Consider the following 27,914-nt stretch of genomic DNA (forward strand, 5'->3'; position numbering starts at 1 on the left):
GAAGGGGTGGGGGGGAGGGGCAGCTACATGCCGGTGCCCTGCCCCTGCCCATTCTGTTGCCCTTCACTGACAAGCCATAGTCCCCCAAGCCCTGCCAATGACCCCCGCTCCCAAACAGCAGTAGTCTGCCCTCCACCCCCTTGCTGGTGCCCCTCACTCCCAACCCACAGCCCCCCGGCACTGCCAGTGCCCTGCACACCCAACCCAGTCACCTGTCCTGTGCCCCTCATTCCTGATCTGCAGCCGCTGCCCCCCTGGCAGCCCTACTTGTGCCCCTCACTCCTGACCCGTAGCTCCTGCCCCCCTGCCAGCCCCTCACTCCTGACCCACAACCCCCTGCCCCCCCAGCCCTGCCGGTGCCCCTCACTCCTGACCCACATACCCCTGCCCCCAGCCCTGCTGGTGCCCCTCACTCCTGACCCACAGACCCCTGCCCTACTGGTGCCCCTCACTCCCAACCTGCAGCATCTGGCCCCCAAGCAGCTCTGGCATTGTGCGGTCTCTCTCCCTGGAGCCCACACAGGAAGCACATGATCCCCGACAGCCAATCCCCAAGTGGCTAGCCCAGGAGGGCAGAGGAACAGGCAAAAACCCAGAAAATTGTCTCTAATTTTAAAAACCTGCCCGGACACAGCGCAGGGGGCCAGAAAACGGGACATGTCCAGGAAAACCAGATGCATGGTAACCCTACTTATGTCTTTAGACCAACACAGATACAACTGAAAAATAGGAAGCTTAGTTATCAAGTTCTTCTCACTTGCTCAATATGCCAGACTGACTACTAGGAAAAATATGCATCTACAACACTTCCTAACAAACTGTACCTGATCTATGAATATAAACACTATCACACACTGGTGCAGTGTAGATGCCAGACAAGCTTGAAAGGCTAGCAGTTAGAAAGACTTAAATGGTCCTACGAAAGTGGTCATAAAATAAAATCCAAATACCTCCACTTCAGAGAGCTTTCTGACCACTTCAATTTTCTCCTGTAGGACCCGCCTCAGGGACTCTTTGGCTGTTGTCTCATAATTGTGTTTGTCTTCCTGTAATGCTATAAGTTCCTTTCGTATACTGTCTTCTGTTTGATTCTGTAAGTAGCAATATAGAAGATTGTTAGGGTAACTCTCAAAGCAGCAACTCCTAAAATAGGTTAATGGTTTGATATGTATACAAAAAATATCCACATTAAATTTTCATCCAGACCTAGTCTGTCAAGGACTGCAAAACAATTTGGGCTATGGAAACAAAACAATAAGGAAAATAAAATATTTAGAGCTATTGGTTTGACTTGGTATAATCTAGTACAGGATTTCAAGTATTTAGTGTAGAAAAATCTCTAGAACTAGTTTTGATTATAACAAGAATTCAAACAAAATCTGTGTATTCCAACTGATGCACTAGCAGTGCTGTGCCTAACTCTCCAGACCTCCAATTTGATATGTTAGCATAGTGGTTCTCAATCTCTTTTTAAATTTGCTGTGTGTCATGGATTATAAAGAAGTAATGCTATTGTACTCCTATGTCATTACACTACAACAACTGTAAACTCTCTACTCCTTCATTTGCATTTTCCCCTCATTTATATTTCCCCTTTTCTATCTTCTGTTTTCTCATTCCTTCCCTTTGTGTCACCTCTAGCAGCTCTGCACATACTCCAGTTTAAGGAAGTTTACTTGTCCCATTGTACTAGAAAACTGACAGGTCCTAATCTCAGAGGCCTGATAGAGGATAAGATCTCAAAGGATTCTTTATGATTTACGTTATGAAAAAGAAAAGAATCAATAAATTACTTTCAGGGTACTAGTAATCTGCAGCATGCTTCTGCTTCTCTCTCTAAAATCTCAAGCACCATGCTCATCATGCGTTATTTCACATTTAAAAATGTGCATCCACAGGGAATACGGTATAAGATGTCAGCATACACTACTGCAAGAAACAACTAAAACTAGATTATCTACAAGACTGATAAACGCTGAAAACACAACTGTCTAAACTAGATTTAGTTTCCTTATGTGTTTTTGGCATCTTAATAGATCCCAGGAAATACAATTACGAACAATTGTAACCAAAAAAATTTCCAGTTTAATTTAAGGTTCATCAACAATTACTTAATGAAATGGTTCAGTGTGAACCTTTGCAAACCCCATTTGAAATTTCAAAACTGCACTAAAAGTTTAGTTTAGTATCACTATTACACTTTAAAATGGTTCCAGAGGATTGTGGTTCAGTATTTCAAAAAACTATACAACCAATCCAAAAAAACTGACATACTTTTGAACAAGCTTGTAATTGGTTTCCCATAACCTCTAGCCTTGATAGCAGCCTGTCTTCATCTATTAAAGCCTGTTGAAAAAAGTAATACATTCAAATTAAGAGAGCATATTTTACAAAGCAAAAAACCCCAACAGTGAGCATCTCAAGAATGCTCATAACAATAACATTTTGAAAAAGATGCAGAAATTCCCTTGGAAACCTTCAGTTTACTGGATTGATTAAAAGCAACGGTTAGTTCTAACATAGATGTTCACCATGTTACTTCATCAATTAAAAATGTTGTCTCTTAAACCAAGTTGGAAAGAGCCAGCTTTAAGCCTTCCGTCATTTTGCTTTAATTTTTCCTAGTTAAAATTAGTTATAAATTGCCAGCAATGATTTATAGTCCATGTATATTAATTCCTTTAGGGATAAAAATGAAAAGGAAGCATGCAGATACCTGCCAACTAGTATCTGAAGCTTCCTGCGTGACAGCAAGCAGTCGCTGAAGGGTGGCCAACTTCTGTTCCAACATTTGTTCCCGATGTAAGGCTTCCTATGATGAACACACAAACCAACAATTTAGTTTTAATTTAGAATAACAGAAACAAATGGAGAAGATATCAAAACACTGTTAAATTGAAAAAGGGGGAAAAAGATTGGCAGACAATATAAATTGTATGTTCAAACATTATTTAAAATTATGGCAAAATGAGAGCATTTATATTCATTTTATTTATACTTATTTCTGAGGATGAGCAAACTGAAAGATGTTGGCCAACAAGATTATATTCTTAAGGGTTTCAGTTTCAAATCACTACCACATGTATTGTAAATATATTCTGTGACAAAGAATGAATAAATTATTCCTATGATTTTAACAATTGCAGGCAAAGTCCTATTAAAAGTGACTGAGAGTTAATGCTGGAAATAGAGGAACAGAAATTGATTTCTCTTTTTCAGAAGTGAATTTTTACAACAAAGTTAAAATTACATTCCAAGTACATGCTTTAGAAAAAAGTTAGGTTACATTAATAAGTAACAGGCGTTAACTTCTAGTCCAGCCCATACTCATAAGGGAAACAGTAATAATATCACTGCATTTTGTTATTTACTCTTATCATGCAGATGAGTTCATGCTGGGATCTAAAACGATGCAAAAAGAAAAAGCAAATCCACAGAAAAGTTATATTTTTATATTAGACCTGTGCCAGAATTTCTTAAGTTGACAGTTGGTAGCAAGGGCTGTCCAAAGCTTCAGTAGCCGATTTGATTCGGAGGAGATTTGGCCCGATTCGGGGACGAAATCTCTGAATCGAATCAGGAGACCAATTAAAAGCTCCAAACAGATTTGAAGCATCTGAAACAATTCAGAAAAGCTTTCGAAAAGATTCGGCCATAGACTAAACAGGCAGCTGATACAGCTGCCTCCAGCTAGTAAATCTGTTGGGGTTGGCAGAGTGGGGAGAGAACGGGACGTGGGGGAGGGAGGGATTGGGGCTGGGACAAGCTGCCCAGCCAGGGCAGGCGGGCCACATTACTCAGGAAGGGGAGGGGGAGCAAGGGATGCAGGCAAGTCAGTGCTGGTAGCAGGGACTCTGCCCTGCTGCCGCTTGGCCAGCCAGGGGGGGTGTGGTGCAGGATGCAGGCGCGGCTCACTCCAGAAGGAAGGGAGCAAGCAGTAGCATGGGCAAGTGGCAGGAGGGCATAGCCCCCACAGCTCCCCCCACCCAGGGAGATGTAGGCACAGCCAGAGGAGCTGTGGTAGAAGCCCCCATAGCAGCCCTGCCTGGCCTCAGCTTCTGCCCGGTCGAGCCTCTCAGCGCTTAAAAATAAAAAGCCCGTACACACAGGTTCTGGCAATGGCCATCAGGGCCTCTGAGGGCTCATGGCAGAGCCCTGCCATGCAACATGAGGCATGGGGGGCAGTGAACATCCCTCTCCCTGCAGCTGCAGCCTGCACAGGCGCAGCGTGGCTTGGTAGGGTGCCGTGTGCTCTCTGGGAGCTGGGGCAGCTCCACCTGCCAACTGGAGTCTGGCAGCACTCAGCCCTAGCAGCCTCAGCTCCCAGACTGTGCATGGCGCCCTGCTGAGCTGCACTGCTCCTGCACCTGCACGATGCGACAGCTGTTGCGCGGGTGCCAGGTGGGGGGAGGGTGATCCCTGCTGCCCCCCACAGCTCTGGCACGAGCTCCCAGAGGCCCCAATTGCCACTGCCAATCCAGTGAGTATGAGGCTTTTTTTTTTTTTTTTTTTTTTTTTTTTTTTAAGTGCCAGGACTAGGCTGGGGCCAGGCAGGGCAGCCATGGGGATTTCTCCTGCATCTTCCCAGCCTGGGGAGAAGCAGGCACAGCTGCCTGGCTGCGCCTGCCTCTCCCTGGCTGATCCGAATCACCAAATCTTACTGAATCAGCGCCAAATATACTGAAGCCGATTCAGCCAAATCGATTCAAGACAGTGATCCAAATCGAATCAATGTCCTCTGAATCCGCTGAATCCAAAATCTAATCAAACACTTCCCTATTCATACAGGCACCTCCAGTAGATAGCACTGTCTTCAAAAATATTCCCGAAGAAACCATTGTTGTTTTGTTTAACCTTTTATTAAAAGGTTACCTCTTGTAAGGAGCAAATTCTGTTGGTCCTCTCTATAGTTACCATACAACATTATCAAGCAGAATGTCCAACAGAGATTTAGCTATGACCATGCAGATTTTTTAAATTTCACAAATGACAAGCCTGCACAAATGACCACTGGATGTCCAAGTGACCCTTTTTACATTATTATCAGAATTGCATGGAAATTACTCTTGAACATTTTAAAATCTGGATTTGTTGCATAATGTTCCCCTCTTCTAGTGAAATATGTATTTCCTAATTTGGGTTATTTTCATTTTATTCAGAAGTAATGAGAGTTCAGTGTTGTGTTCAGCGTACTATAACAGAAATGTACATCATGGTAGCAGACTACAACTTGGATCATCTCCCCAGGCAGTTCATTTATTCATGACGAATTTTGGTTTATAGCAGTATATAGGTAGGTAATATTTTACATATTGTTGTATATAAGCATAATATTATACTTGTATAAAAGATTGTGTGTATGGTTGTAAAATAATGTTTTCAAGAATAAAAATATGGAAGTACAGTATTGTGTTTCCACCCTCTAATGACAAACAAATAAGAAACTCTTTCGAAAAGAGCCTTGATAGAAACATCTAAGCATTAACACAATGCAACAGTGATAGACGCTACACATATACAATGAAGGGTCACAGTCTCTGCCTTAGTCAAGGTAAACAAGATATAAATGGGACAAGTAAACTAAAAAAAAATAAGGTAAAGTTGTGTGTCAATGGAAAGTACACAGTTCACAAGTTATATTCAGAGATACATTTATTCTACATACTCGCTCTAAAAAGATATATACTGACACTATGGGCATGTCTACACCTGCACTGTGCTCTCAGGAAGGATGCTCCTGAGTATATCTTGCCTATCTGCTCCTGGTTAAAACACACCAAATTGAGAAATGCAGCAGCAAAACTACCCTGGGGGCATCCCCCTACCACTCTCCAGTAAGCCAGAACCAAGGATCTCGTGTGGCTGGGGGAGCTCCCTCAGATCAGCTTCCTTACTGTCCCCTTCCAGGTTTGATGCCTGTGAGCAGAAGCAGATAAGTAGGGTATGCTCAGCAGCATGCCTTCTCATCTACATCACATAACCAGTGTAGATACACCTACATGTGTTTCATTTGGTGGCTCCTATGTTGAGGTCCCTCAGTAAATGAAACTCATTTCTAGGGTGATAGATTTGACCTATCTAAGCTGTTAAGCCTGTCAAGCATCCAATCCTGTGAAGGAAATTCAAGGGTTAAGTAGTCCAACGCCAAGTTTAAAATGAGCAGAAAAAGTACACAAAACAAGGTGAACTCCATGAAGACACAGGTCTCATTACTGAAGAGCTAAGCTTGGAGAAGGAAATTAACTCTTGGCCTGGTAGACAGCTCCCTTTGTGGTAATTTCCACCCCAAAATTTGGATTCCTATAGTAAGGAAACAGGAATGAAAAGGTTAAAGAAGGGGGAAAACAAAGGTAAAAATTTTAACTAAGCATCAGGAAAGTGCTGGTTTTATAACTGGATGCTAAAACAGGAAATAATAAAATACTGTAATGTATTTAACAAACCCAAGGAGACTCATTACTCTAAACAAGGAGTAATTGTTCAAGACAAAAGTAAAACCAACATACATGAAAGATAAATCAGGGCTTAAGTGCTCTACAGAAACCCCTCTCACAGAATTTTTACAGTTGACATCTTGCCTAATTGGATTATAATAAATTCACATGAAAAGGAGAGAAGTGAAAAGTCAGCCTATTTGTGTAACTAGAAATTAAATGATCTAATAAGTTAGTACAGCCACTAGGGGGTGCCATTTAACCTCCTCTAATCAATTAAGTTCGGAGCATACACTTATATCTTAAGAGTGTACCACAAACCCAGAAATTATTTTTGACTGACTCGGATTTCCAAAGCATCTGCAAGGACAATTAACATAACTACCTGTATGTATGCACATTTGCAGGACAAAGTATGCTCATAAAATCAATACATGAAATAATTACCAAGACCTGTAATGTAACTCCATTTCTGGAAAGTTTATTCCAGAAATAGGAGTAGTTTTTGAGAACAAAATTTAGAAGTCTTATGCTTTAAGGAGATCAGTTATTCTGTAAAAAAAATCTTAATGCATTATCTTTAACTGGATTTGAAGTATTCACAAAATTTAACAGGAATTATTTAAATCTTCTCTGTAGATATTGAAGACATTTGCTGGGTAAACCCTAACACTGAAGATGAAATTGTTCAGAAATTATATAGTTCAGCGGTTCTGTTAGAAATTGTTCAAAAGGTATATGGTTTAGTTAGCGGTTCTGCTAATCAAATGATATTGCTTCACATTACAGGTCCAAGTCTTCTGTTCTTAGGCATGCAAAGGCAATATAGTCAATTCTCACAGGAAAGGAGCATTACGTTTCAATGAGCTAATTAAGAAGCAATGGCAATTATTTCCAAAGTGAGACCAACCAAGTTATTCTTGGGTGCAAAGGCAATGTCACTGAGCCTACTTAGTGGCATGTACATTGAAGTTGGGCTATAAAACAGGATTCCAACATTTTAGCAGAGACCAGATGATGTTCTCTTCCCTTTGGCAGGATTCTTCAGAACTATTTGAAGACCCACTTTAACGGCTTGGATCTTGCATAAGTATAGCTTGGTATAAAAAAAAGGGTGGGGGGCAGGAATACATCTTGTTACTCCTAGCATTTAAAAGTTTTGCTCACTAGAAAAATCATAAGCAAAACTTCATGCAACTTGGTTGAATTAGCAGTACTCCTAAAAATCAGCCCACCTGGAAGGATAATCAAAGGTGTTTCCCAAAGCGCCATTTGGAAAACAGACAGACTAGCAATAAAGTAGAATCAGGATTTAATGGATTATTTGAAGATTAAGCACAGCGTAAACAAAACGATAACCAGTAATAAGAGAACTGGGAAGTACAAGAGATGCATGAGAAAGGGGACAAGGGAAAATTACAAAGTCAAATTACTCTGAAAAGAACAATATTAACAGGTCTACATAATTTATTCCAGTTGATATGATTTTTTTCACACTTTCCTGCTGAATGTCTATTTTTATTATGTGATTAAGACAAAATAAGGAGAAGTTCTCTTTCCACAAAAAGTGAGCAAAATGGGAGTATGTTCATTTTTGAATAAGTGGTTCTATTTTTCAAAGCCATTTTAAAAAGGAAAATACAAGAGTAAAAAAGGATTTTTATGCATTTAAGTAGTTTGGTTTGCATAACACTAAAACTAAAATATCAATTCATTTGACATGCTGAGCACAAGAAAGAAGTGCTTGATTCTTGCTATAACAAGATTCAGGATGTCTATCTTCTTTAAATGAAGATAAAAACAATTTCAATAGTATTCACTCTAAATGATATGAGAAGACAGACACAGAGGATCTCATACAACCAATATACATATTTTCATCCAAAGCAGGAAGTACTTCTTTAAGAAATGTCCCTCAGATTTCAGCCATTATCATAACAAACCTCCATATCATAGAATCATAGAAAATGAGGGCTGGAAGGGTCCTCAAGGGGTCATCTAGTCCAACTGCCTGCTCAAAGCAGGACCATCCTCAACTAGATAATCCAGCCAAAGCTTTGTCAAGCTGGGCCTTAAAAACCTCCAAGCATGGAGCTTCTACCACCTCTCTGGGCAACCTGTTCCAGTGTTTTACTAGCCTCCCAGTGAGAAAATTCTTCCTAATACCTAACCTCAACTTCCCTTGCTGCAACTTGAGACCGTTGCTCCTTGTTCTGTCTTCTGCCACCACTGACAACAGTTCAGCTTCATCCTATTTTGAACCCCCCTTCAGGTAGTTGAAGGCTGCTATTAAATTCCCTCTCAGTCTCCTCTTCTCTAGACTAAATAAGCCCAGTTTCCTCAGAAGTCATGTCATCACCTTGCCAGGGTCATCTGACCCCAGCATCCTTTCCTGCCCATGGCAGGGGGGTCGGACTTGATGATCTGCTCAGGTCCCTTCCAACCCTACCAGCTATGAAACTATGTCCCCCAGCCCTCTCACCGTTTCTGTTGCCCTCGGCTGAACTCTCTCCAATTTGTCCATGTCCTTTCTGTAATGGGTCCAAAACGGAACACGCTCAGGCCCAGATTAACCCTTTAGTGGGCCCTGTGCAAACAAACTCAGGGGGCCCTACTTAATACTGTATACATCTTTTTCACTTTATAATTATAACACAGGTTTCCCTTGATTTATGCAGAACATGCATTCCTGGAGAACGCCGCATAAATCAAATTTGTATCAAGCGAACCTACTTTATAATGCAACAAATAGGGATAGGTTATCCTGTCGGCTGCTCCCAGGACCGGCTGGGGTGAGTGTGGACAAGCGGAGCCCTGGGTGGTGCAGGGTGCAGCGTTCACCCCAGCCCCGGCTGCAGCAGCTCCGAGAGCTGCTGCTGGGCTGTGCCATGCCACAAACCACCCAGGGCTCTGCTTCCCTGGAGGCACTGTACCCAGAACCCCACAGCACGGCGAAGCCCAGAAGCTGCAAGCAGGCGGTGTCCACCACTCCCAGGGCTGCAGCAGGAGTGGGCAGTTGCCTGCAGCCAGGTAAGAGCAGGCTGGGGCCAGTGGCCGCTGCAGGCTCAGAGGCTGCAGGCTCTTCCTGGTGCTCTGCCCGTCTCCAACCCTGCGGACTAAAAGGGGAGCCTGCAGACTAAAAGGGGAGCGTATAAAAAGTGGAAACGGGGAGAGATTACCAAAGAGGAGTACATCTCCTCTGCTCGCACTTGTAGGGAGGCAGTTAGACAGGCCAAAGCTACCGTGGAGCTGAGGATGGCATCCCAAGTAAAGGATAACAAAAAATTGTTTTTTTAGATATATAGGGAGTAAAAAGAAGGCCCAGAGTGGAAAAGGACCCCTACTAAATGGGCAGAAGCAATTAGTGACGGACAGGGGGGACAAGGCTGAACTCCTCAACGAGTTCTTTGCCTCAGTGTTCCTAAGTGAGGGGCAGGACAAGGCTCTCACTGGGATTGTAGAGAGGCAGCAGCAAGGTGCCAGACTGTCATGCGTAGACCCTGAGATGGTGCAGAGTCACTTGGAAGAACTAGATGCCTTTAAGTTGGCAGGCCCGGATGAGCTCCATCCGAGGGTACTGAAGGCACTGGCTGACATCATTGCACAGCCACTGGCGGGAATATCTGAACACTCGTGGCACACGGGCCAGGTCCCAGAGGACTGGAAAAGGGCCAATGTGGTCCCCATTTTCAAGATGGGGAGGAAGAAGGACCCGGGCAACTATAGGCCAGTCAGTCTCCCCTCCATCCTAGGCAAAGTCTTCGAAAAAATTATCAAGGCTCACACTTGCGAGAGCCCGGCAGGACAAATTATGCGGAGGGGGAACCAGCACGGGTTCATAGCAGGTAGATCATGCCTGACTAATCTAGTCTCTTTTTATGACCAGGTTACAAAACGCCTGGACACAGAAGTAGTGATTGATGTCGTATACATAGACTTCAGGAAGGCCTTCGATACGGTATCCCACACCATACTGGTGAACAAGTTAAGAGGCTGTGACTTGGATGACTACACAGTCCAGTGGGTGGCAAACTGGCTAGAGGGTCACACCCAGAGAGTCGTAGTGGATGGGTCGGTATCAACCCGGAAGGGTGTGGGCAGTGGGGTCCCGCAGGGCTCGGTCCTTGGACCAATACTCTTCAATGTCTTCATCAGCAACTTTGACGAGGGAGTGAAGTGTACTCTGTCCAAGTTTGCGGATGACACAAAACTGTGGGGAGAAGTGGACACGCCGGAGGGCAGGGAACAACTACAAGCAGACCTGGACAGGTTGGACATGTGGGCAGAAAACAACAGAATGCAATTCAACAAGGAGAAATGCAAAGTGCTGCACCTAGGGAGGAAAAATGTCCAGCATACCTACTGCCTAGGGAATGACCTGCTTGGTGGAACGGAAGCGGAAAGGGATCTTGGAGTCCTAGTGGACTCCAAGATGAACATGAGTCGGCAGTGTGACAAAGCCATCAGAAAAGCTAATGGCACTTTATCGTGCATCAGCAGATGCATGACGAACAGATCCAAGGAGGTGATACTTCCCCTCTATCGGGCGCTGGTCAGACTGCAGTTGGAATACTGCGTGCAGTTTTGGGCGCCGCACTTCAAGAGGGATGTGGATAACCTGGAGAGGGTCCAGAGAAGGGCCACTCGTATGGTTAAGGGCTTGCAGGCCAAGCCCTATGAGGAGAGACTGGGGCACCTGGGCCTCTTCAGCCTCCGCAAGAGAAGGTTGAGAGGCGACCTTGTGGCTGCCTATAAGTTCATCACGGGGGCACAGAAGGGAATTGGTGAGGTTTTATTCACCAAGGCGCCCCCGGGGGTTACAAGAAATAATGGCCACAAGCTAGCAGAGAGCAGATTTAGATTGGACATTAGGAAGAACTTCTTCACAGTTCGAGTGGCCAACGTCTGGAATGGGCTCCCAAGGGAGGTGGTGCTCTCCCCTACCCTGGGGGTCTTCAAGAGGAGGTTAGATGAGTATCTAGCTGGGGTCATCTGAACCCAGCACTCTTCCCTGCCTATCCAGGGGGTTGGACTCGATGATCTATTGAGGTCCCTTCCGACCCTAGCATCTATGAATATATGAACCCAGCCCTGGCTGCAGAGGCCCTGGGAGCTACCGGCGCCAGCTGCCAGCACCAGGGCACAGTGCAGCCTAGTGGCTACAGGGAGCCAGCATCAGCTGTTCCTGGGACAGCTGCAGCAGGAGCTGGGGCAAGTGGGGACAGGCAGAGCCCTGAGGGGCTCGGGGCACAGTACAGCCCAGTGGCTGCCAGCAACTGGTGCCGGCAGCTTCTGGAGCTGCTGCAGCTGGGGTGAGTGCTGTGCCCCGCACCACCTGGGGCTCCGCTTGTCCACACTCGCCCCAGCCGGCCCTGGGAGCAATTAACAGGGGAACCTATCCCTATTTCTTGCATTATAAAGTAAGTTTGCTTTATGCGAATCCGATTTGTGGCATTCTCCAGGCATATGCCGATCACATATATGCAAATTTACCTCGCATATATCAAATTTCAGGTACAAAAGGGTCATCGCATAAGAGTGAATTTGCATAAATCAAACATGCATAAAATCGAGGGAAACCTGTATGTAAAATAAGCACAACTGGGCCCCTTCTTCACTCAAGGCCCTAGGCATGCGTCTCATTTGCCTATGGTTAATCCACCCCTGAACACAGTATTCCAGATGTGGCCTTACCAGTGCTGAACAGAGGAGAATAATTGCTTCCCTTGACCTGCTGGCAACACTCCTACCAATGCAGCCCAGTTTACCATTAGCCTTCTTTGCAATGTGGGCACACTGTTGGCTCATATTCAGCTTATTGTCCACTGTAACCCCCAGGTCCTTTTCTGCAGAGCTACTGCCCAGCCAGTCAACCCCCCAGCCTGTACTGGTACATGGGATTGTTCCGTCCTACGTGCAGGACTTCACATTTGTCCTTGCTAAACCTCACGAGATTTCTTTTGGACCAATCCTTTTGGCCTAGGTCACTCTGAATCCTAACCCTACCCTCCAGTATATCTACTACCCCCACAGCCTGGTGTCATCTGCAAGCTCATTCAGGGTACAGTACTCCATCCCATCTTCCAGGTCATTGATGAAGATATTGAACAAAACCAGTCCCATGACTGACCACTAGGGCACTCCACTCGATACCGGCTGCCAACTAGACATGGAACTATTGATTACTACTCTCTGAGCCCTATGTTCCAGTAAGTTTACTATCCACCTTCAGTCCATTCATCCAGCCTGCATTTCCTTAGGTTGGCCTGAGAGAACGTTGTGGAAAACAGTAACAAAAACCTTGCTAAAATCAAGGTACATCTACTGGTCTTGCCACAGCCACGGAGCCAGTCACTTCATCATAGAAGGCAATCAGGTTGGTCAGGCATGACTTACCCTTGGCGAATCCATGCAGATTGTTCCTAATCACCTTCTTCTCCTCTAAGTGCTTAGAAATGGATTCTTTGAGGACCTGATCCATGATTTTTCTGGGCCTGATGTGAGGCTGATGGGTACATAGTTCCCTGGATCCTCCTTCTTCCCTTTCCTGAATATGGACACTACGTTTGCCCTTTTCCAATCATCCGGGACCTCTCCTGAACACCAAGAGTTTTCAAAGATGATGACCAGTGGCTCTGCAATCTCACCAGCCAACTCTCCCAGCACCCTCGGGTGCATCCCGTCCAGCTCCATGGACTTGTATATATCCAGCTTTTCTAAATAGTCCCTAACCTGTTCTTTCGCCACTGCTGGATGCACATCTCCTCCCTGAACTATGCTGTCTGGTGCAGCAGTTTGGGAGCTGACCTTGCCTGTGAAGACTTAGGAGAAGGCGGCACTGAACATTTCAGCCTTTTCTGCATCCTCTCTCGCAAGGTTGCCTCCCCCATTCAGTAAGGGAGCCACACTTTTCCTGGTACTCCTCTTGTTACCGACATACTTGTAGAAGTCCTTCTCATTGCCCATCATGTTCCTTGCTAGCTGCAACTCCAAACGCGCTTTGGCTTTCCAGACTTCATCCCTGCATGCTTGAGCAACGCTCTTATATTCTTCCCTAGTTATTTGTCCAAGTTTCTGCTTCTTATAAGCTTCCTTTTTGTGATTTAGTTTACTGTAGAGTTCCCTGCTAAGCCAAGCTGGTCTTCTGCCATACTAGCTAGTGTTCCTGCACATCAGGATGATTTGTTCCTGCGCTCTCAGTAAGGCTTCTTTGAAGCACAGCCAGCTCTCCTGGACTCCTCCAATTGTGCTTTGGCATTCCTGACTTCATCCTTGCAAGCCCAAGCAGTGCTCTTGTACTCCTCCCTATTTATTTTATACTAAATGGTTTTAAACATGAACTTGACAACTCCATTTTAGCCAGAAATAGTAAGTTATTCCTTTTTCTTCTCACCAAAAAAGCAAGAATTCTAAAAGGCACATATGTTGAGGCTGAATTCTTTTCTTTTTAAAAATGTCATGGTTACCAGTAAGAGTACTAGACAGAGTGAAGCCACAATCAGTTAGTCGGTAAACATTAATATTACAAGCTGCATTTAACTGGTACATGGAAACTACTGCAATAGTATATCCTAAAATGGGCAACAAGCCTGGAATAGATAGCAGCAAAATTATTAATAGCAATACAAGTGAGAGAATCTTCTTGCTAGTATTCCAAAAACTAAATCTTCAAGAGAAACACAATTATTAGGAGATCCAATTTCAGTACATGAGTGAAAAAGACATAACAGCACAGCTGAAGAGCTAAATAATTCCTAGATATCCATAAAAAAAGTATATTTATAACCATTAACCATGACCCTAGAAGAGTCAAGTGCATTAATCTGATGTTCACTTTGGGAAGAGGTAGAAATAAAAGACAATACAGTACATGAACATGAATTTATTTGTCCCTTGTTTTCTTTCCTAATACACTGAGGACTCTCTTTTTTTTCCTGACTTCTCTATTTTGAGTGAGATTTCAGAAGACAAATTATATTGACACCCAGTCAGTAATTCAGGCAGTCAGATAAGTGGAAAAACACAAGGAGGGGTTTTGAAGAAGCAGTAGTCTTCAGACATTCCCATCTAAAGCAGAAAGTCTCAATATCAATTATCAGCACTACAAACTGCATGCTAACAACATAAATGCCATACTGGGTCCTGTTTTCAAGAGTAGCAAGTTACAGATCTTTAGATAAGTGGTCCACAAAAGATGGCTATGATCAATCAAAAGTATATGAATAATCACATTTACATAGAGGTCTACAACACCATTTAAAATTTCCAAATGGGTCCACACCTCCATTATAAATTTTAGGGGTCCGCAAATGAATGAATGTTTGAAAACTACTGCTTTAGATGGAAAACATATGTACAGAGTTTGTCTAGTGCAGTGGTTCTCAACGTTTTTAGACTCAAAGCACTCTTCAACAGACTCAAGCACCCCTTGGAAAATGCCAGCTCTCAGTTTTCACTTGAGTTGTTTACTACAAAAAATAATAAAGCCAATCCTTCTTTTCCAAAGAATGTAAAAGACCAAAACAGGTCAGAATCCTTTAGCACTATAGATTCCAAGTTGATCTCTCTGGGTTTTATTTTGGGAATCATGTTTGCACACCTAATAGTGCTAATGTTGTATGGTACTTCACAGCACCCCCGACAGGATCCCAAGGCACCTTAGGCTGCTGCGGTACCCTGGCTGAGAATCACTGGTCCATCCCCTGTCTAACCCTCTCTGGCATCGGCCATTTTTGGTTTAGGGATGTCAGAGAACTGTTTCATTTGATAGCTATCAATGGATCTGACCCTCCATGAATCTGACCACATGCAAGCCAGATGCTGCTATATTATCTGTAAAAAAATATATATATATATTCACACAGGTAACAACATATAAGTGTAACTCCCATACACTTTTTATGCTGTTTGAGGGAACAAGCAATTAGTTCTTACCTGTCGCCGTTTATAAAATTGCATTCTGAATGGAAATGCACAAGTATAACAAATATAGAACATTAAGATACTGAACAAAATTCAAGTACTTTGCTGCACAGAACTGTCAAATTAATTACTTAGAAATCTTAACATTAAAAAAAATACCTGTAGATACTGTGAAAGCTGAAACAGTTCCTGAGAGTACATACTGGGAGTGTTAGCAGCAACCTGTGAAATGAAAGATTCAAAATTGTGTTGGACACTCTACAAACTCAGATAATTAAAAAAAAATCATTTAAATGTTTAGAAAATAAAATCTTTTTATGAGAAAGTTTATCATCTATAATTTCTTTTCTCTTAGTCCTTTACTATTCTATTATTACTATTTTTTTGTATTTTAGTATCACTTACAAACCCGAATCAGGAATGAGGCCCCACTGTGCTACACACAACACAGAATTCAGAAATAACCAGTGACCCAGGAGAGCTTACATGCTCAACTGAAATACATCTGGGAAAGGGAACAAGATGCATACAGGAGAAACCACATGGCCAAGGTTGCACAGCAGATCATGGCACTACTGGAACTGAAACTCAAGTCTCTGAGCAGTTTTACACATGCAAGCGCCAAAGCGCTGAGTGTATATGGCCACCAGGTAGCCTAGAGATCAGCTCCTGCACATAAGTCTGGTGGGGCAGAGGGGTGCAGATTGAGGCCCCCATAGGAAGGGAGGGAATTGGGCAGGGCTGGGGATGCTGCCCAGCTGGGTGGTGCATGAGGTTTGGGGCCTGGGACCAGAATGAGCAAGTGAGGAGCAGGACAGGGCCATGGGCACCTCATCTGGAGGGCAGGGCGTGGGACCGGCTCCCTGCCACTGCGCTCACTCCCGGAGCCCACAACCCCATGCCACTACCCCTGCTGCTGCCATGCAAGCAGGGGACACCTCTCCAGGGCAGCACGGAGTTCAAAGAAGCAAGGAGCTTCCCCGTGGAGCCCTGCTCTGCCCTGCCGCATCAGGTTGCACCCTCTGGGCTGCAAAGGGATCAGGGGCATGTGGGGTGGGAGAGTGAGGGACACCAGCAGGGCCAGGAGCTATGGCTTGGGAGTGAGGGGCCTGGACCTGCATTTTGTCAGCTAAGAGGGGAGGGAGAGCTTTGATTTTCCATGATAAAAAACCCACAATCAAATACCAAAATTTATAGGTATTTAGAATTTTTTTTATTATAGTGATCGAGGCACTGGTAGGCTTCCAAATTGCTTTAAATTGTCAATAGATCAAGTAAACCTTGTGTTCAACTGATACCTACATATATAGTGGCCTTTCATTTTAATCACAGATTTTGGGGTTTTAATCAGAAAATTTGCAGTTTGCGATTTTTAATCAGGGAAAACCAGGATCCCTGCTTATAATCAATCTCTTTTATAAACCTGTCATGTTAATGGCCCCACCCAGCCCCGGCGAGGGGGGCAGTCTGGGCTGTGGCACATGAGGCTGGTCCCACTGCCCCTAAGCGCAGAGGTGCTGCCTGGCATGGAGCGCAGCCTACCCTGTCTCTGCACACAGCTCTCAGGCACACTGGGAATTGTAGTTTGTGGAGCCAGGTGGCATGGCAGCAAGACTCAGCTTCTCAGTAGCCCCCACAGCACTGGTTTGCTCCGCCCTCATACTTCTGGCTGCCTCTGCCAGCAGTATCATAGTAAGAAATTTTGGTACCTTAGGCAAAGCCTGCAGTGGCAGCTGCCCTTGCCCCATGCACAGATCTTGGGGGGGCATGCCCCCCCATGCTTGCATGGGAGCGCATGCAGCAGCAGAAGCCACTCTCTCCCCTGTCCCCTCCCCAAAGCAAGCCACTCATGGCTCCATCCCACATCCTGCTCTGGCTGGGTAGTGCCTGTTGGCACCCCTTCGCTTCAGTGCCCAGGGCAGTCACCCCACTCACTCATCCTTGCTAAAGCACTGACTGCCAGCATCCCTGCCACTGTCACTGGACCCACACTGCTGCCTCGGCCCCTAGCCCACCTGCCCTACACCCAACACTGCGAGCACCAGACACAGCATGCAGGTGGCAGATGCCTGTGGGCAGGGCATGCTCAGCCAGGCAGATGTAATGGGACCAAAGATAGGTAGAGAGCAGTGTCTGGGAGTGGGATGGTTGGCCAGGGCTGGGGCTGAGGCCAGGACCCAGGAGAGAGCTGAGATCCACTCCCCCTGCATGTCCCTGTGACAGGCACTGGTTCTGCAAGCAGCCCAAATAATTGCCCAGCCACAGGTTAGGTGGTAGCTAGATGAGACAGTAAGAAACTTAAATTTGCCTTTGTTTTATCTTCAAACTATATTGTCAATTTTTTATCCATAATTCTTTTCTCTTAAATAATAAATCCTTTTGTTGTTTTGATTTCTTATTGATTGCACGTGGTAAAATGACATCTCAGAGCAAGTGATATTCCAGGGTAGCCCATTCTATGGAAAGGGAGATCTAAAATTCTTTTACAGCCCATGAGGAAACTACCTGGAGCTAGCAAAGATCCACTGCTACAGCTGTGGGGTCTGGTATAAGCACAGCGGAGCTGAAGCTTGGGGGGAATAAGGAGTTATCCCAAGGTAAACCTTGGTCTGTTCCCTGGGACAAGCAATGGGATGGCAGGGAGAAATTTAGAGCTCTGAGGGTACCCCATGGTTGGCTTTGCAACATTCATTTTAAAACTGGTTAAGTTCTTTTGTTGCTACGATTCTTTTAGAAGGCCATTCCAGAATGGTTCCAGGAACTATCGTTCCTTTGATGGTTAGAAACCTTCTCCTAATTCCATTTTCAATTTCTCACGGTCAGTTTGCTCTTGTGTCAACACTATCCTATCACATAAAATAGCTTATCTTCCTCACTGGTGTTTACCTCTTAATGTATTTACACAGTGTAATCACACAGCCTGCTAGCTCTCACTTTGCAAGATCAAATAAGCCAAGTTACTTTAGTCTTCTTTCCCAAGATATACTCTCTAATCCCCTTCTTAGTAGTCCTTCTCCATTCTAGTAGCCCTTTCTCTGCACCTGTTTCCAGTTTCACTTAATTTTTCTTAAACATGGTGACCAGCATTGTACATAGTATTCCAGGTGAGATTTCAGTAGTACTTCCCACAATGGCATGAATACCACTTTTCTTGCTCTACTAGAATGAACTTGCCTGATCCACCAACAACACTGTTGGTGGATGGGTGTATTTGTAACAGTGTCGAGGAAAAGAGAAGCAAATAAATTATTTAAGAGCTCTGCTTTTTCCATCCTATCAGTTATGAGTTGCCCTAGTCCATTCTGTAGTTGCCCTATGAGATGGGTCATTCCAGCCACTGGCAGAAAAGATCACCTAGTGCTGCTGTAGACTAACCACAATCCAAAATATCTAAGACCTACCACCATCAGTAGCATTTGTTCTCCAATCTATGTCTGGGAAGTTAAAAATCCTCAATAAGGATGCAGAAAATGCTTATGGCACAGATTTGTAGAAAACCTTTTTTATATCAACTTCAGTCTAATGTTTATTCAGTCTATTTAATAGGTAAAAAGTCTTTCAACATACATTTCATATAACCTGACTGCACCCAGCATAATTGTTAAGCTAAAGGGAAAGGGAAAAAAAATGAAATAAAACAGGCAGACCAGCGGACTGATTCAAATGAAAGGTTAAAAATATTTTAGTGAGAAATTCTGAGGAAGGCTCTCATTGCTACATATTGTGTGTGTGTGTGTACCAAAGACCAAAAAGTTTGATTTTATATGAAGAAATTTTGGTGTGGGGCTTAGCTGACCCTTTGAACCATCTCAGAAGATAACTTACAGGCAGCACAATGTTTTGCAGAATGCCTCTCTCCAAATCAGGGTAGAAATACTTCCTCCCCAAAAGATGCACATTCTGTGATGCCTGATGATTCAAATAAAACTCAGAATTGGTAGAGACATTTAATTGAGATTTTTTTGTTTTGTTCTGGAAATAATACTAAAGAATACATAAAAATGGAAGGTGGCATTGCCTAACACAGAGAAAAAGACAGATTCCAAAGACAAGAGCAACAGAAAGAAACTGGGAGACTAATTTCCTACTAATAATGCTTAGAGCAGGTAGCGACTTGAAGAACATACATACACTCCCTAGATATCTTCCAAATTACTACAATTCAAGTCAACAAATAAAATATTTTTTAACCAGTTCAAATATAGCTTATCCTTAAATCCATTGAGCAAAAAGTTCCATAACAATTAAAATAAAATAAACAATGAGTAAGAGCTAACACGGTCTTAAGTTTTAATTTAAATATCCTGCCTTAATTACTGAAGCATTTTCCTCTCTGACTTCCCTCATCTTCACATTTACTCTTGTACTCCAACCCATACAATGCTACCACAAATCATCTTTGTGCCTCATTTTGTTCATTTTGTTTTAATCTCTCCCTGAATCTGTGTGATTACATCAATTCAAGCTTCTTGCTACCACCTTTGTAGCTCCATATAGCCCTGCTGTTTTCCACTAATCCAAGTATGTCATTCTTCATGTTCCTTTGCCAATGTGCCCACACTTGACCAGCTGTTCTATGGCTTCTAGCAAGTGCAAAACATGTATTTAACAAAGCAGCAAAGCCATCTTTTTCTAATTCTTCTGTTAGGCCTGCACCTTACAAAAAATAATTTTTTTTGTGTTTTTTTTAAACTTAAGCATTACCCTCAACAAACCCCAACATGCCAACTTTTGTGATGTGACAGTATATTACTGCACTGTAAACAAAAACAGCCAAGGAAGGTTTTAGTTTTTTATGGCAATATTAAGTTGTAATGGAATATTTTTCATGTATAAAATCTAACACCCCCTATTAGTTCTTGAAATATACAATGACAGCAAATATTAACTCTTACCACAGCCCTTTCTAATCAGTATGTATTACTTAGATCATGACTGGTATAAAATCCTCAGGGCACCTACCTCTATAATTACGATATTTTGAGATTCAGCAACATTTATGTTAAGAAATAGTAAACAAAATATTAAACCATGTGAAATTTTCGAATGAGTGGCATCTCAGAAAGTAATTAGGTTTCTCTCATTCTGTTACCTTTTTCATACTTTTTAACTGAGAAAACAGACAATGCAAAAACCGTACCTTGTCAACAGGACTTGGTAACGGAGCATGGATAACACTGAAAAAAAGAAAACATTAAATAATAAAGTCTTAAATTATACTATTATGAAAGGAAAATGGAACACAAAAGTAGTTCAAATATGCACAAAGGGGCTGGTACTCCTGTTAAATATTTAACCTAATCAATGTTTTATGGTGTGCATGCTGAATTTCTTTTTGTGAAACGAAGTGGTGGAAGTAGGTTTTTCAAATCCTTGCTTTCAGTTCTAAATTGATGATAAACAAATCAATGAGGCATCCTCTAAACTTTCATGACTTTAACAATAAACAGTACAAAACATTTAGAAAATCAGATTTTTTTTAAAGTCCAAATAAGTAAAAGCAAACTTTGGTTAATTTGCCATTCCAAGGGAATACAAATAATGGTGAAGTATCCAGTAGCAACCAAGTATAAGAGGTTGACAGCTGGGGTAAAGGACACTGGTAGGGAATTGAAACAGCAGCAAATTCACCAGAGCTTACACTTCCCTTTGAATTCAGTAAGATTTGTGCTCCTGTACTTAAGGAATTAGCAAGGAGAATCATATGGGCCAAAGTGCTCTGGCATCCAATGCCATTTTGATCAGTGAGCACACGTGTACAAGAAGCCTCCCAAGATCCTCACAGTAAGATGCGGAAGGTGGCACCACAGGCAAAATGCCCCTGTCAAAAGCAAGCATCAGGTAAACACAGAAAGAAGCCTAACTATTCCAAACACCAGGTTGTTTTGTTTTTTTTTTGTTTTTTTTTTAAGTAAAAGGAAGACAGGTCTTATCTTGTCCCTCTTTCACTGAGAGCCATTCAAAGTTGCTTCTACCCCCAAGACTGTCCCAACTTATCTTACTTTGGTTGAGAGAGAGAAAAAAAAAACAAAGCTAAGGATAAGAAACTGCACCGTTCCAGAAATGGGATGCTCATTTATATGTGCTCTTCCACCTTTAAAACTCTGCAGCATTTGCATGGAGTGCAGGTGACAGCAACTGTGTTTTTGTTTCATTCATTAGGCCAAACTTAAAGACCTAAAACACATTCAAAAAAGTGTTTCCCCACCCCGTTTTCTCCCCAAAATATGACACTACAAGAATGTTTATATTTTCAGAGAATTATATTAATATTCTCCGTATGTACATATGCTACAAAAATAAAGAAAATTTACCCCGTGCTTCATTTTCATGCTAGCAGCATCATCAAAAGAATGGCGTGTACATTTACTCTAGTACAACTGCTGTAAAAAATAGCACTGCATTATTTTGCACCTTTAGAAAATACATGGTGAGCTGCACAGCGCACATGAATTCTTTAAATTCAATTTGCTGAAAACTCAATTAGGGCAATAAAAATCAATGTAAATATTTCATATTTCGATCATGCTGCTAAAGTAAAAGAAATAATATTTGGTATAAATAAATGGATTGATGGAGAACCTGGGCAATTTGAGGAGTTATTAAAGTTAGGCAAAAAACTGCTAAGGCTCCATGGCCTATTGACGTCAATAGAAATCTGTAAGCAGCTTTGAGCGGTTTTTCAATCAGACCTCAAAATACTGTGGATAAACATAATATCTGTACAACTTCCAAAAAAATAGTAGTAACAATTATTTAAATTTAGGGTACTAGTCATCTGCTTCAAAAATTTTTTGCTTATATTCTGTTGTTTAAAACAACCACTTAACTGGGGGGAAGAAAGCTTTCTTTTAACTCCTGCTGTCCTGTCTATACATAGCTTAGTTTATGTCTGCAGAACCCACACAGAATCATAGAAAATTAGGGTTGGAAGAGACCTCAGGAGGTCATCTAGTTCAACACCCTGCTTAAAGCAGGACCAGCCCCAACTAGATCATCCCAGCCAAGGTCTTTATCTAGTCAGGTCTTAAAAACCTCCAAGGATGGAAATTCCACAACCTCTCTGGCTAGCCCGTTACAATACTTTGATACTCTCCAAGTGAGAGAGATATCTGGTTCTATTTTATATACTTCTATTTCAGCACAATCAGTACCCAAAGGAATGAATACAGCAAAGGAACTACATCCTCAATTTCTTTCTGTGCTTACGGAACAACAAGAATGGTTCTCACATGTTGATTTCTTCAGGAAAATATGTTTTTTAATTACAATAGATGCTAACATAATTTAGAAACAACAGGCAATTCAGCAACAATGCGCAATTATTATTGGGTCAAATTCAAGTATAGCATTTTCTTAAATATTACAAAACACAAATGACAAAGCAGTGTTTGCCAGCAAAATGCATACATGTGAAGTTTAACGAAAACCAAACAGTACTGCATTAATTCTTCAAAGAAAATATAGCATATACTATTATATGCAGCTCATGGTTTTTAGCCAATATATGCAAAAATTATCTATATTTCCTCAGTGCTTATTTACCACTTTCCTTTTAAAAAAGCAGATTAACTCTCATAAAATTTTCAGTTATTGTCCAAATTAGAGAGAATGCCAAATTTAAAAAAAAATTCCAGTGTTGAAACAACTATTAATATTCTTACCACTACCCACCTATATTATTAAAAACTTTTGAAGAAACAAAATTATTACTTATGTGTAAAAACCTACTTGTGTGTTCCATAATATTTTACACGTATTCCAAATCAGTTTTCCTCCAGCAAATCATTTTTCCCTATTTGTGTGAATCTTCATGTAACAGCCCAAAGTAAAATATTTTAATAAGCTACAAACAGTGAATGAAACAAGTGTGAAGAAGCTCTGTGACAGGCAAACCAAGATACAATTACAACTCCTTATAAAACAATGATAAAATCTGTAATTCACAATTTACTATTTAAAGTTTTTTCCATATTAAACATTATAAAAATGTATAAAAATGCTTAAATTCATTTTTATAAAAAGTTATCTATAATTACAGGAGTCAACAACAAAGATGTAGAAAACCCACTCAAATTCTAGCCCAAGTCTAAAAGAAATTTGGTCGGGATAGTTTATATGGGACTGAGCAGAAACTAGCTTCCCTCTTTGAAGGAGGAAACAAATAGAAGCAGTTTAACTCCAAGTGGTAATCCATTTGGAAGTGTAAAAGGCAAAAATGAAATAGCAGCCACATTACCCATAAGTGAGAGCAGAAAGGTTTGAGGCACCAATTTACTACAAAAATGGGAAGAAGAATAGATCTCAGAGTTTCGTACAAGCCTAGAAGAGCAGCAGGAAAAGGATAAAAGGCAGCAGAAGGAGTTGCACAGCATAGTAGTATAAAGCACAAATGGATTTTATCCGACAGAAAAAATTAGAAGAGAATCTTTTTCAGAGAGGGTTTTTTGTTTTGTTTTGATGTAAACTGGATTTGCCTATCTTTTAAAGGCAGTAGCTACTTTTTCCAATTTGGTTTTAGTTTCTCAGGTAGAGAAGGAAAAGAGTTTTTTTCAAAACTTGCTTGATAGGCAGCAGGCCATGTAATCTTAATAGGAAAGACAAAAATCATATAATTTACTAAACTAATTTTCCTAAGTACTTTAATCAACATAAAATTAATGTTCTCACCAGCACTAAAAAGCTGGAAACTCATTTAGATTGGCAAGGGTAGATTAACAAAGCTGTAACACCAGTGAATATATAAACCCTTAATCATTTTCCAAAATGTGGTTATTTATAAATTCAACTGCATTAACAGAAGTTTCCAGCTATGATTCAAATTCCTATTTTATACATTTATCTTGTTGACCAACTGGATAATACACAGCACCATTTTGCTTACAGAAAATAAATTATTTTAACATATATTTGACTCTCAAGTGTTAAACATTACCAGGTTTACTGATAAGAAATCACTCCTTTATTTTGTCACCCCACTATTCTCCCTTTCACATCGATACTGCTTTAGCCATTTATCATTCATTAGGTTACATATGCCTAGATGGGCATAGATTTTGCATGTTATGTTACACATTTCTATACAAGTGTATCAGTTAACATATTTAAATTTGTATTTATCATCATCAGAATTCAACACTTAGATGCTCAGCATAAAATAGTCTAATTTTAACAGATACAAGTAAATCTGCATGCTTACTCTGATCGTAGTCGAGCTTCCATACCATCTGGGAGAAATAGTTTAATTGTGGAGACTATACATCCATGGGTAACTGGAAAGAAATAAGAACAGGGGAGTCTTAATAATCAATTATTATTGAATAATTTAAAGAATGGAAAATTTAAAAAATTTGGTTTAGGAAATATGTTATATTGTAGTAATTATTGGGCCAACCACGCAACTAGGAACTGTGAAGTGAAGGACAAGAGAAGATGAGAGATGTCTTCAAGCATTGACTTCTATTATCTGTCTGCCTTGTCAGACCTCCCAATGAGAAAGCAAAAGCTGGCCGATCATAAGCTTGAGGAGTTGACACTGCGCCAACTCTTGACTTAAGGTGTTCTAGGTCTGAATCTTTCATACCTAGTGGAGCTCACAACATTTCTTTCCAATAAAAGCTTATGAACCGACAAGAAACTTAACTATACATTTTAAACACATTGACAACATGAGAGATCAGGCAAAAAAATGGAATATGCCCTCATTGAGTGAAGTGACAGGAACAGAGGTATACTAGATATGCTGAACTACTCCCCTGTTTACTGGGAAGAGTTCTAATAATCTACACCTGGAAGCAAAACAGTTCAAAGTTAAAAAGACATATCTATGCCGCCAAACATAAAATTCTAATTCCTGGGATCTACCTAGAAATCTGTATTTACAAACAGAGGAACCAACAAGGGCAGCACAGAGGGTGAGTCAGAGTTGCTACTCATTGATAATATTCCTGAGGTTGCATCCAAGGAGACAAAGAATCTCAACTCAGAAATACTTCTAGAAAGCATATAGTGAAGACCTCAGATCTTACCTTCAAGACTCTAAACAAAGGGCATCTCATATTAAGGACAGGGAGAAAGCCACTCTTCTGGAGGAGTGGGATCTAGTTATACTTGAAATCACAGATATGACCTAAAGAGTGAATTTGTGGTTACACAATACTTGATTCACTTGCATCACATTAGAAACAATCTCTCTATAATGTGGTTTTATTAATAAAGACCTAACTATGGTTCTACAGATACTCATTTAGCAACCATAGTTTTCTGTATGATTCAGGAATATGTGACACACTGAAACAGACATAGGAGCCACTCAACAGCTCAAGGTCACCCACCTACAATCATAAAACATCCACAACAGTCACTTTATTGTAATGGTTAATAATTATGCCCCACTGCTGGATATGGGTCTGAATCCAATCTGCAAGGAAGCCCATGATCCAGATCCAGCTCAGGAGGGTTAAATGAGTTGGACATCCCTGCACAGAAAAGGGATAACACTTTGAAGAGGATTCTGAAAACAGTAAATGATTCTGAAACTAGGAGAAATGAGTCATTTCTTTCTACATCCAATACTAAAACATAGAAGTATTTTCTTGTTTAGAGCACTACGTTTGCTTCAAGTTGACCTGGACAAATGCATAAATTATTTTCTAGGGTGACTGAAGTCTTGAATGATACCATAACACAAAGAGAGAGAACTCTTTTGTGACTCCTCGGCTTCAGACTTGCTGAAAGACCAAGCAACTTTGGAATTCTAAGTTCTTAATAAAGCATTAAGCAGAAAGAACAAATGAGTATACTACTTCTCCCTACAGGTAATTGTAACATCTTTCAGACTACATAATCTATCTTCCTAGTCAGTACTTACTTAAGAGAAGTATTCCTTTTGAGGTAAACCATTTGCTCTATCTGAAATAAGAGCACACAGCCAGCCTGATCTTCAAGTAACATCCAGGATAGTCTTTCGGGACTTCATGTAATTCTGAGACATTACAGATAAACAGAACATAGGGCACAGATCCATGGCTCTTAATTTTCTTAGACTTAATCACATAACTGATATAGATGTCCCTGACATCTATAAAGTAAATAATCTACTGCTGACTGTATAAGCAGAGATTTGTTTTCCTGACACTGGGGCACTTAAATGAGAATTTTTTGAGGTCAGGTTTTTACAGAAATACTGACTCTGCAAGAGGTGGATATTAGTTATATAATATCCTGTGGATATTAGTTCAACACAACTTGGAGGAACCAGTGGGTGAATCTACATGTGCCATTAAGGCAACGTGATAAATTCCAGCACAAATTGCACCAGAGTTTATCACGGTGCCTTAATGGCATGTGTAGATGTTTAAACTGCTGTGGTCCAGGGCGTATACAGGGCAGCCCCTGGCTGGCAGGAGACTCAGGGGGTCAGCTCTGGGCTCCAGGAGGTGGCATCAGGGAGTCGAGAGGCCCCAGTATGCAGAGCCCTATGGCTAGGTGGCAGGCAGAGGTCTGGACCCCTGCTGCTTGGGCTGATCGAGCACAACGTACACCCGGGCCAGTGTTTACACAGGCATTTAGGTGCAGTTATTTTCGCTGCTGTAAGATAGTACCATCTCTGACAGTACTCCCACAGTGGCAAAAATTAACTTGCTGTGGTCTAATAGTGTTGCATGTGTAGACTGTGATGCTTTACACCACAGCAAATTAGTCTACTGCGCAGTTCAGCTCAAGTATAAATACATCCAGTGTCTATATTGCAATCCTGAGGGTGCAACATTATACTATTAACTGTGCCATTTGTAAGATGAATCAAACCAAGGTCGTCTTTGCTTTGTGTGGAAAATGGATAAACCAACCAAAATAACACAATAAAACAGACTAGTGACTGTTTTTATACCCAAGCATATTTGAAGGCACACACTACTGTTTGTCCATGCAGTCACTGTATTATCCCTACTAATTTTTTTTTGCAAAAGGTTCAGATGCTTTGTGTAAAGGGCTACTGAAGTATCACAGTGGAACTTGGTATTAAAGGAATTCACTACTTTTTATACAGCTTTTCTATAGTCATTCTTCTTATTATTAAGTGTAACAGTTGAATTTACTGTACTGAAAGAAATAAAAAAAGGGTATTTTCCATGCATTTACTATGAGCATTCAATAATTGTTCATATTTTGCATGTAATCATTTTCACTGAGATGCTGTTGCAATTTAATTGTAATTTCTGTCATATGGACCAGCATGACCATTTAAATCTTATTCACTGGTCTGGATGAGCTAATGTTCCTCTCCAAAAGCTGCACAAAAGCACTCATTAACAACACAGCATTATATTGTATGCTCTACTTTTCCTGTCTGTAGCAACTACAGCCTAAGTTCTCTACAGAATCTGGTGGGAAGAATTTAAAATTATGGAAATACTTATTACTATTGCCCAATTTCTAGCAACAGATCTCTTGAGATTCATCTTCTAGAAACCTTATATAATTTGGCTTTATTGTCAATACTGATAAAAGAACTGAGATTTAAATTTCTAAGTAAAAGCTCTAAGGCCTCTCAGTTTT

At 41.5% G+C, this 27,914-nt stretch overlaps 1 protein-coding gene across 21 annotated transcripts in view; it reads right to left on the reverse strand.

The window, feature by feature from the left end:
- The window catches only part of SLMAP (sarcolemma associated protein), a 165,823-nt gene that overhangs the window by 65,213 nt on the left and 72,696 nt on the right, over positions 1-27,914 (reverse strand). For all 21 annotated transcript variants that reach the window (XM_059715852.1, XM_019495434.2, XM_014596558.3 and 18 more), the window contains 6 exons: positions 24,556-24,628; positions 20,497-20,533; positions 15,516-15,578; positions 2,717-2,812; positions 2,275-2,346; positions 951-1,091 (listed from right to left, as the gene is read on the reverse strand). In XM_059715852.1, coding sequence (XP_059571835.1) covers positions 951-1,091; positions 2,275-2,346; positions 2,717-2,812; positions 15,516-15,578; positions 20,497-20,533; positions 24,556-24,628 — 482 coding nt within the window. The remainder of the gene's footprint in view (positions 1-950; positions 1,092-2,274; positions 2,347-2,716; positions 2,813-15,515; positions 15,579-20,496; positions 20,534-24,555; positions 24,629-27,914) is intronic.

This window comes from Alligator mississippiensis, chromosome 12 (assembly GCF_030867095.1).
Source record: "Alligator mississippiensis isolate rAllMis1 chromosome 12, rAllMis1, whole genome shotgun sequence".
Lineage (NCBI taxonomy): Eukaryota > Metazoa > Chordata > Crocodylia > Alligatoridae > Alligator > Alligator mississippiensis.